Source organism: Centrocercus urophasianus, unplaced genomic scaffold, assembly GCF_019232065.1.
Source record: "Centrocercus urophasianus isolate 14NV4802_14NV808 unplaced genomic scaffold, USGS_Curo_1.0 seq_14, whole genome shotgun sequence".
In the NCBI taxonomy this organism is placed as follows: Eukaryota; Metazoa; Chordata; class Aves; order Galliformes; family Phasianidae; genus Centrocercus; species Centrocercus urophasianus.
The window spans coordinates 30204910-30216207 of NW_024884586.1; the positions used below are offsets into that span (position 1 = coordinate 30204910).

At 32.9% G+C, this 11298-nt stretch overlaps 1 protein-coding gene across 8 annotated transcripts in view; it reads left to right on the top strand.

The window, feature by feature from the left end:
- The window catches only part of MIPOL1 (mirror-image polydactyly 1), a 175195-nt gene that overhangs the window by 18974 nt on the left and 144923 nt on the right, over positions 1 to 11298 (top strand). For all 8 annotated transcript variants that reach the window (XM_042813682.1, XM_042813686.1, XM_042813687.1 and 5 more), the window contains one exon: positions 7536 to 7615. In XM_042813682.1, coding sequence (XP_042669616.1) covers positions 7597 to 7615 — 19 coding nt within the window. In that variant the 5' untranslated portion in view covers positions 7536 to 7596. The remainder of the gene's footprint in view (positions 1 to 7535; positions 7616 to 11298) is intronic.

Here is an 11298-nt window from a genome sequence, read left to right on the forward strand (position 1 = left end):
CCTGTTCAAACTTCCTTTGTTCTGCAAAGTCAGCTTAATAATTAAATTGAGACACTTTGGACGGAAGGAATGTCATTTCTGTTTGATGTTACTACTAATAGTGGTTTACACTTATGGCACACAAAGTTACCACCTTTCATTTTTACACCCTCGTAATAGTCTGTTATTTTTGCTTTTATGGTATAATGTAGGCTAGTAAGTTGTTTGCATGTTAAAAGAAATCATGACTAGGGATTTGGAAATTTTGAGGTATTTAATATATTGTGCAATTCATTTTGCAAATAGCAAGTATGAACTGTATCTGCGAATGTTTCTCAAATTATTTCCATAGCTAGCTTTGGAATTACTTTTGTTGCAGTGACTTTTTCTTAAGCGACTTCTTTCTTGGGGGATGTAAAAGACTGGGGATTTGTGAGGTTTGAGCTTTCAAAAAAGTCAGTTGATACACCTATATAATAGTGGTCCAGTTTTATGAAGGTTAGTGTGTAAGTCAGAATTCTAAATTAAGCCTAATACTACTATGTTGTCCGGTCTTGCAGGAAACTGGAAAAAAGATGGTGCTCTTGACAAGCAATGCTCAAAATGCTATACTGATGCTGGTGTTTTATTGTTACCTCCTTATTGGCTTTCTGCCTGTTTTTTTCTCTTTGTGCCAGACAAAAAGCCTCTGACTAGGCACATAACTTAAGTATTGTCTCAAAAGTGACAAAAAGAGTAGAGACAAACTTTGACAAGATCTTGCACAGTTTACTTTAAATTTTAAGAAGGCGTCACGGGAAAAAGGAAAATATGTATTATTAAGGAGAAGACAAAAGCTAGGAAAAAAAGAAAAGGAAAAAAAAAGTTAAATACTGGAGAAGAAGAGGACAGAACAGACTGAAAATTACTAAATAAAATACAAAGTTGGTATTTCACTTGTTAATGGGGGAGAGAATATAATACGGTTGAAAAGATATGGGGATGTTGGCTATCAGTGATTTAATGTGCACATGAAACACTTTCTGTTATGTGTAAAGAAAATATTGATCTAAGGGCAGAAATTAGGGAGGAAAAAATAAAGAAAAAGCCAAGTCCTTTATCCAAATAAGTAGGTGAAAACTTCTCTAAAACAGTTGAAAATTGTAACAACTCTTACCTTTATCAAAAGCACAACATAGAGGACAAGTGCTTGGTGATTTAGTATATGTCTTCATTAAAACATCAGATGCAAATACTTCAGAGAAAATGAAAAGGAGCTGCTAGAGCAGTACAATAAAAAATATCTGTGCCCCAGTTCTTCATATTTTTCTGATTTACACAACTTACTTGGAATTTAATGCAAGTGTCTCATCTCTTTTTGGGACAAGAATTATGAGGGGAGAAAAGTTAGGGATTTTTATATGATTCTATCCTCTAGAACAGTGTTTTTATCAAGCTTCCAAATAACGCAATTACTTCCGTAAGTAAAAATCTTGAAGACTTTGCGGCAGTAATGGAATTCTATGTTTGAAGTACTGCTTAAGCTGCATTCATCCACTGAGAGGTTTAATACACTTGCATTTGTCTTATATTTCCTTAAAAAGAAACATAATATTTTGCTTGAAATATTTATATATAAAAGCAAGTAGGAGTAATAAAATATAATTCAGAAGGCAACATTATTGTCAAATTTCTGTAGTAGATTGTATTTCATGGTTATCAAGTGTGTAAAATTGTTCCATTCTTTGAAAAATACTTGAAGTGGCTATTTCAGTTGTTATTCTTTGAGTAACAATTTTCTAACTGCCTCAAAGAAATTTTAATTAATATTGGGTTGTATTAGATTTCTGATTTTACATAACATTTTGCACAGTCGTGAGGAAATGTGATTTTTTTTTTTTTTTTTTTTGTGGAGGAGTGTATCAGTATATCAAAACTTGGCAAGTTCCTAAAACTAAAGAAAAGAGTCTATTCCTTTGCGAAGCACTTCTAGATGGCAGCTTTGTTTCTTATGTGGTATACCCTCTTAAATTAAGTTTATTAGCTTAGCTTAGCCTGAGGCAAAACGTTTCAGGATATTTTAGGAGATCCTGGTAATCTAATTAATCTTACAATAATAATACAAAAAGGTATTCTTTGGATTTCCTTGTCCATGAAGTATGTGGTGTCACCTCTCCTTAATAGCTCCGTCCCCACGCTGTCAGTGGCAACTCTCAGCTGCACCATTAAGCAGGACAATGACTGGCATGGTGCCATTCCGAAGGGCAGTGGATCTGGTGTCTTGTTCTGCCAGCAGTGGATAGGGTAGCCATCCTTTGTGACAAATCCTCCCAAGGATTTTTCATTAAGTGGTGAATTCCATTGTCACCATCAAGCACTTGTTTCCTATTGCAGGAGCAAAGGCCATGATCAAAACACCTGTTAAGGCAAGTAGAAGGAATGTGGGCTTTACAACCGTCACGATTTCCAATAGAAGGGCCTCAGCAACCGTTTGGTTTCTAGGAAGGGTAGTTACTCCGGATCTGAGCAGATGAACGGAGGATTTTGCTGGGGTTACAGTAGCCTGGCAGTGATCTCAGTGTCTAAAGAGGTCAGGTTGCCGAAAGTTTGCGATTTTGCATGGTGTTCACTTGTGTTGTCTGTATGGTGCAGAAGCTCTTTCCTCTGAAAGTGGGATTACCTTCCACTGCTGTAATAAAGACTACTCAGAACTGCAAAAGTAAAATGTGAATGCTTCAAACTTTGTAGATTTGTTGTTTTTCTGTACCTTTTGTTTTTAATTTCTGCTGTTTTTGATGATGAGTATTGGAATACTCTCCCTCTAAGTCATTTTATTTAGCTTTTTTTTTCTTGTAAAATTCGTTCACATTGCAATATAATGAAAGCTGAAATATTTTGATTGCCATCTTTTCAGAAAATATCGCTGAATGAATGAGGAAGTAGTAATTTTAGCACTAGTATATTAAAAAAAGAAAAAAAAAGTAAAGACAGTGAAGTTAGCTTAGTTTTCCTTGTTTGTTTCTCACAGATGTGAATTCAAACATGTAAGTATGAAAAGAAGTTGCGAGTTTGCAAGTGTGACTGCTTGACCCTTGTTGGATCACGTTAACGTTTCCTTTGAATTTCAGTTCAGCATTCTTTAGAAAAGGTTGGTTTTGCTCAAGTGTACCCTTGTTAGAAGTTAATGCTGTTTTTCACCGGGCACCTACACTAAATGAGAATGCTCATCTATTTCATATGCGTGCTCATGTAATTAGGCATGTGCTGATTTCTTTCTCTTTGGAAAATATTTCTGCAAATTAGCACTCCAATATGAAGAGTTAAGGTGATGTCATCTGTTGTTTAAGATAAAGATAGACATTATTATTTTTTATTAGATGCTTCATCCTTTGTTCTGAGAAGTGTTGATGTTTTCATTAGACTTAAAATGTGTTGCATGTTTATTGAAAGCATGAAATTTCAATATGCGAACCTATCAATTCTAATTATTTGACTCATTAGAACATAAGGGTTGGGGTTTTTTTGCCTAAGGGTACACAAATGTACTACTGAATCTGGTTTTTAAGTTTTTTTCCACTTTAATGTCTGAATCCAAATTCATAAAGAGTTGGAAAAATGAGATGTCTGAGCTATAGGATTCACAGGGATTTTATATGAAGCCTATTTAATCAGGATAACACTGCTATTAATATTCATAAAGTCAGCTGGAACACAAATGACGGACTATGGAGCCTAAAATTTTTTACTTGTGAATTTATTAAAAGCAGCTTAAAAAATTAATGGAATTTAAGTAAAGTTGACGAAAATGAAAATCTTATGTTAGCAGAAAAAATCTTTATTAGAACTTTCTCTAAGACCATCTTGCATTGATATCTTTGACAGATTTCATTGGCACTTAAAGAAGAAAGATGCATGAATGGTCATTTAAAAGGATTTAAACACATTGGCACATTAATTTTTACATGAATAATAAGTAGTTTCCAAAAGCAATTAACTTACAGTGTACAAGATTTGAATAGAAAAATAGGACTGTGACACAAAAGGGCAAAGCAAATGTGCTGTACATTTTAAACTTTTAATAATATCGCTTCTTAAACTGATTTATTTCATTTCCACTGTAGATATAGTAGCAGTGATGATATTTGTGTTCAGCTTTGGTTTCTTTTGAAATACACAAAGATGTGAAACAAAGGCATATTTTGATGCTGAAGTGCTACTGGTACAGAATTTCAGGCCTTAACATTGATTGTACCTTTTTGAAAAAAGGTTTTTTACTTTTTTTTCATTTGTGTTTGTGGAAAATGGATTCTGACCACAGTGTATGATTTTTCTCATGTACTGCTGTGTGCTGTGCTGGAAAAGCATTTGTTATTTCTGTAGGGGACAAAATAGGTAGATCTAGGATTTCTTCTATTGAGTGGGAAGATATTGGTTAATTTATATTCATATATGTAAATAGTTTTGTACTTAATTATTTAGAGTGAATTCTACTTGATCAGTGCCTTTCATATTCAACAGATAAGTATCTTAGGTTTCTTTGCTTGATGAAGGAGTTGTCTTAACTAACAGAGGTTGAACTGAAGGAAGTTAGTAGCTAAAATTAACTCTAGATTTGGGGTTACAGTTCCTTTTTGTATTTTCCATTTTGTTTGGGTACAGTGATATACTTTATTATAATCTCCACCTTTAATTTCTTTTTATTATTAGATAGATCACTAACATTGTATTCAAATGAAGGTGAAGAAAAGCCTGAAAATAAGTGTATTTTATTTATTTTAATTAATGATGATGATTTTTGCTGAGAAAACCTTCACAGTTGTAGCCAGCTGCTGATTGTTGTTGGCTTGAAGGTTAACACTGAATAATAAAAGGCTCCGCTGAGAGAGACCGGGGAGCGGCATTTCAGAATCTGACATGGCACTCACTATGGGATACAAGGGGACAGACCCTTTAGTGCGGTCTGTTGAGATAGGACAGGGAGAAATGATTTCAAACTAAATGAGGGGAGATTTAGACTGGACATAAGGTAAAAGGTATTTTTATGATAGGCAGTGGAACAGTTTGCCCAGAGGTGGAAGCCCCGTCCCTGGAGACATTCAAGCTCAGGCTGGAAGAGGCTCTGGGCATCCTCATCAAGCTGTTTGTGTCCCTGTTCATTGCAGGGATTTGGACTAGATGGCCTTTAAGCATCCCTTCCAACTCACATAATTCTAGGATTCAATAATGTTATGTAAGTTTGGGTTCTAAAGATACCTGACCTTTTGAAATATGCTTTATAAAGCTTTATCTTGAATGATACTTGAGTGTTGTGTATAAGTTAGATACGCGTTGGAGTGTCTGTATTCAGAACAACCAGTTTACTTTGTGTACTGAAAGTTTGTTCTTGTATTTAACATCAATTTCTTTCTAATAGTAGGGAAATTATACTGAGAACCATAGGGAGTGGCAAAAGGTCTTTGTTTCTCTTTAATCAAAAGGTTACATTAGTATGGTATCAAAAATATTTTTATTCTCTCTGACTTAAAAACAATTCATTCCTATTAGTTAGCAGAACATATTTCTGCTATTGAAGACTGAATATCTTAAAGACTCCTGACTTCTTTCTCTAATATGCATTTCATATCCATAATTTCCAGGAGAGGGCAGCATTTTCCTACATCAGGTCCTTGAAAGAACATGCCCTGCTCAGACTGTCAATGTTTCTTGTAATTACTCCCAGTATATTTGTTGCTTGCTTATGAATTAACTTGCATTTATGGAACTAAATCATTCCAATCATTTAATTACACCTGAGGAGCTGAACTATAATTGCTTGCTTCCAACTAGGATCTGATATGGCTTGAGCAGTATTAATTTGGTGTTTACTTTTCTGAGTGCTAAAAGCATTAAAATGATTGTGCAATGGGATTACATTTTACTAATTGCTGGCATTCATTAGCTGGGTAAATGGCGAGGAAGAATGACTGTATATTGTGGAGGGATAAAATTATGGTTTTAAATAGTATATTACTAGGCACATTAAGGCCCTAAGACATGTTTTAAAATACTCCAGAGGTTATTAAATACCGTATTTTCTTCATGTCTTGCTATATGACTATCTTATTAAAATACTGCAATTATTATGAACCTTTTTGTGCAATATGTCAGGAAATGGCTTCATTGACAGAAACCTACTGCTTGATATTAATAACCTTCTAAATTTTAAGCTAATCCAAAAGTAAATGAGGAACTTAGGAAAAGATTGACAACTCCAAATCAACACAGTTATACAGAATTGAAAAAGAAGTGTACAGCTTCATTTGAGGAACTTCTGTAAGGAGCTTGGAGTTCTGCAATTTAGAGTGAAGTCTTTTTTTTTTGTTAGGACCTAAGCACATCAAATCAACAAGTTCTTATTTGTTATTAATTATAAATAGACGCAATATGAGCTAGATATGTATTTCTGGAGTACGTGTTAGTCTTGAATCATAAGTGTTTGCAGGAGTATTATACTTTTTTAAATTATCTGAAAGATAAAATGAAAACATCTATTTTGTGTATAATCTAAAACAAAAAACCAAAAAAAAAAAAACACTTTCTCCTTCTGCAGTATTTGTAAAAAAATTTATGTCCTGGTGAAACTCACTTGAATTTTCAAATATTTTCTTAATTTTATTGTTGTTGTTTTAATTATTATCAGCACAATGACAATTGTATTTTCATGATTGAGTCACTGCTTCTTCAAGTAATGTGTTCTATCTTGTAATAAATTTAAGAAAAAAATTCATGAGAAGACATAGAAAATAAACATAATGATGCAGTGAAAGATGAAAAATTATTCTTTGTATAATACATTCTAAAGAAGATGCTTGAGCAAATAATAAAATTGTTACTATATTAATAAGATTACAAATTTACTGATTTATTTATATTTTCATGAAATATGTAATATAATTTGATTTTTATCCTATAAGAGAACATATATTTTAACATAAAAATGTTACGTAGTAAGTCTAACTTTATATTGAAGGGCTTATTTTTGAATGATAGGGATTATCTTTCGCAATGATAGTATTAACTGTATAGTCTGAAGCAACATGTAGCCCATAGTATGATGGGTTAAATTATTTAGCTGTTTTAAAAAGTCTGCAAATTCAGAGGTGCAATAGTCAAGGACTACTTCACCTCTGTTTTATCCAGGAAATTCAAACAGGTGAAAGAATTGAAGCACGTTCTGTCATCTGTAATAAGTGCCAAAATCTCATTGCCTCAAGTGTGGTTTGTGCTGTTGCTCAGTAGCATGTCCTTCCAAGACCAGACTCTAGAACAAGAAGACAAACATAAATTTTGTCATGAAGGCATTGCATACAGTAGAAAGCTAAAGCAAATTAATAGAAAAAAATAGATACGTGAAGAAAAAAAAAAAATTTTTACCGAGAAAAATAAATTCTCACTTTTAGAGTACGTGGACTTTATTGTGCTATTATAAATATCCTAAAATCATTTGTCTTTAAATTTTATGTCAAATGAAAGCAAAGTATAGGTGTATTATAATGTATTGTTTCAAGTTTATTTATCTAGAGTTTGCTTTATTTTAGCTCTGAAATGTTGGAGGAAAAACTGGAGCTAGTGCCAGATCAAACAACTTGAGAAGAACAAATGGAGAACTTGTCTGAAGGTAAGGACTTCTAAGATATTAATAAGGAACCTCAGGTGTTTTACCAGTGCTAGGCAGTGACTGGAATGTATTTGTTCTTGCCGATACATAGCTGACTTTGGAAGTAAAGAAAAAAAGGAAAGAAAAAAATACACCGCCTCTTAAAAGTGTTTGGGTTAACAGGAGAGCAACTACAAATACGATTCTTCCCAGACTTCTGTATATGTACATGCAAAGTAACAAATGTCGTTTATCAACTTTACTTTATGAGTTATGAAACTACTTTATTAAAATTCTGAGAAGTATAATTTTAATTCTTAGCCTGTATATTGTACTTACTAAAAATGTGGGAAAGTAAACAACAAACATGAAGGCTATCTCTAACTTTCTTGTCTATTCACACCTGGCTAAAGTACAGTTAAGACATCCACTAATATTTAGTAATTTCTTACTACTACCTCAACCACATATAGGCAGTAATGAGGTTGAGAGGGCTTTGGTTTGTTTGTTTGGAAGGAACTTCACCACTTCCGTGGTTCATAGAGTTTTAAATTTCATCAGGACAGAAGGATATTTTTGTATTTGGATGACCACGGTGTTGCTCTCAGATATTTTTTTCTATGCTTTGTGAGAGAAAGTTTTACAAAGGCTGAGTTTGAGAGGATGCTACATGACTGACTGCAGAAGTGTCAGAAAGTGACCTGTATCTAGATAACAATATAAAAAGACTGAAGAAAGCATACACACAGGAAGGAGATATTCAGTACATCATAGAAGGGTGGATTTTTTCCAGAAGGTGGCTTTATGTAGATTGAAAAAATATGGAACAGGTGTGTTACATCAAAGATGCCTCCTGTATGGGAGACAGATAGTATTTTGTGTATTTCTTTTTTGGAATGTTATTGTATGTTTTCTTTCAGAAGCCACAGTAAGTGACAAGTGTTTCCATAAGGAGAGTCTGATGTTTGGAACAGAGTAGAAACGCTTCTTCTTGGAGATTATACCTTTCTTAGTATTTACAGGAATTCCTTTCTATATTGTGTATGACAAACTACTTGTAGGCCCAATTTAATAATGATATTTCGGGCTATTATTGAGATAAATTAAAAACGTTCTAGGATCAAATGCACTGAAAAAAGCAATAGTCATGGTCTGTTAACTTAATGGAGAATGTATTCTGAGAATTTATGCTTTCAGTGTATTATGGCTTAGTCAGATTTAGTATTTTTAGACCTTTAGGGGTCAGCATACCCTAAGAATGGTTCAAAAGGTTAACTTTTCCAGAGTAGGCTGCAAGTGAATACTATAAACTGATTCTCTGTGAAATGCTTTCTATCCATTTGCAAGAAATGCTGTTCTGCAGCTCTCAGATACTTTAAAAACTGGATATTTGCTGAGTTTCATATGCATTATTTTTCTGATGCTTTAAATTAACAGTTTGTGCTGTTAAGAAAGCTATTTCTTCTAAGCTACCACTTACCTATTAGTTAATCTAATAGAGTTATTCATATGGTCACAGAAAAACTGGAAAGAAAAATTAATACCCTCTTATCTCTTTTTTTTTTTTTTTTATCAATCATCACATAATGTCTTTGTTTGTACTCTTAGGGAAGTTTAAAAAAAACTAGAGCAACTTTAAGTTTTCTGTTTAAATGTCTAAAGTTGAATTGTGTACTTTTCTGTGTTCTACTTTCTTTATCTGTGATATCTTTCCTTTTTGCAGTGGGTGCTGTACTGTAGCTGGCTGTTTCTACTTGCAAGTTCAAAAGCTCTTTTTAGAAAAAAACTAATAGTATTCATTTTTAATAACATACTGAATAAATTGAGGTTAAATTTAGCTGGCTTGATGAAAATGCAGTTAAGCAATGAGAGTTATCTTTTTTAAATGCTAGGTACTGAGAAGTGGTATGTTTGTGGTGGCTATGTGGGTTAATATGTAGCCTGTTAATAGGTGTTATAAAATATTTGAAAAATAAAGTCGATGTTTAATATATCTGAAGTGTTTGAAAGTTGATAATTTGTTTTTAGCATTCTGGATTGTTTGGATCAGTAAGTCCAAGATTTATTATTTTGAGTTTGTATCTGATTAAATGTACTGTTTATTATTTACCATAGGACTCAGTTTTTAAAAAGATAGTGACTTTTCTAACAATACTTGAGGGAATGTATTAGGGATGTTGGCAGCAGGCCAGTAAAGATTCTGTAATTTCGAAAGGAAAAATATTTAGAATAGAAACTATAAAGTCTAGGATCATCGTTTATTATAAAAATAAATTATAATAATAAAATTATATATAAATTATATTAGTAAATAGCTGCATCACTTAATGTTGTAGGGCTGTAGATGCACTCTGCACCTGGATTGCATTGTTACTTCTTCAGGGTTTACATGCATGAAAAAACATGCAGAAACATTAATAATGTGAAAATATAAAAGTATTCTTTCTGTCCTTAGATATATATTCATGACCTGATATGTCAATTTTTCAAAAGAGTTATAATGATAGTGAAGCAGTAAGTGTTGAAATATTGGAAATTGTGTTTCATTTGACTCATGCCATGTACGGATTAGAATGAGTGAACGTATACTTGTTTTTCACTGCTGTAGTGTTTTACTTGGGTCATATTTCTGAGTGAACTTGTTTTTTAAGGACAAGGCAGAAATTAGGGTGAATTTTTAGAATACAGAATACTGTTTGGTCTGTTTTGACAACAACTTTATGATTTTGCTGATCTAGAATAAAATACATTGTGTAATTATTAAAATTCATAAGATGTTTGTTTTTAATGGGAAAGTGGTTGACTTATTTTAAAAGATAGATGTTACATTTTTCAAGCAGGGGAATAATGCACATTTCTAAGTCGCTACTTAAAGCATCTACAGAAATATGTGTCAATGAACCAGTTTCACCCTTAAGAATTTGTTGTCAGTTCTAAGTTATGATAAATATGGACACTTTAATTATAGCTTGTTGTCCTGCAAGAGAATATTTGCATGACTCATAAAAATACTTTAAAATTGCCTGCCTGGAAACTATAGTTCAGAGGAGATTCCAGTATGAAAGACAATGTAGATTGGAATGGGATTGCAGAATCAGATGGTGCAAGGAAGTCTGAAAAGTGTTGGATTAGGTGGTGAGCTGTTGCTTTCTAGTTTTGCTTCATCCAGGAGAAAGAGAGGAGAACAGCTATGCAAACCTAATGACCAAATTATCTGTATATAGAACTGCTTAGACACAAGTGCATGCCACAAGCTTATTTGTAGACAGTAGTTTTCATTGCATTGTGTATTTGTGCATTCATTTGTGTTGCATGAGTGCGTGATGTTTTCTGTTAAGAATCTGGCCATAGCTTTCCGTGTATTATCATGGTCATGACGTGTGTGTGTCTGTATTGCTTAGAAAAATACTTCTGTATTCTTTTGCTGCATAATGAATAATATTTCAGGGAATAAATACTCACTAGAATGTTTTGTGCATTTATTTACTGCCATCTATAAATGCTCTTCATCAGCAGCCATTACTTTTGTGTTCATGGTAATTGAGGGCAGTGGCAGTCATATGCATAGGCTAAATAAAATGTATAATCTTTTTTCACTAATTTCCTAGAAATGAAACTTCTGCCCCTCACCATTTATTTGTAAACTGTCATTAAGAAAAGCTAATTTTTCAAGCTGTGCAGTTATTTAATTTTTTTTTTTTTTT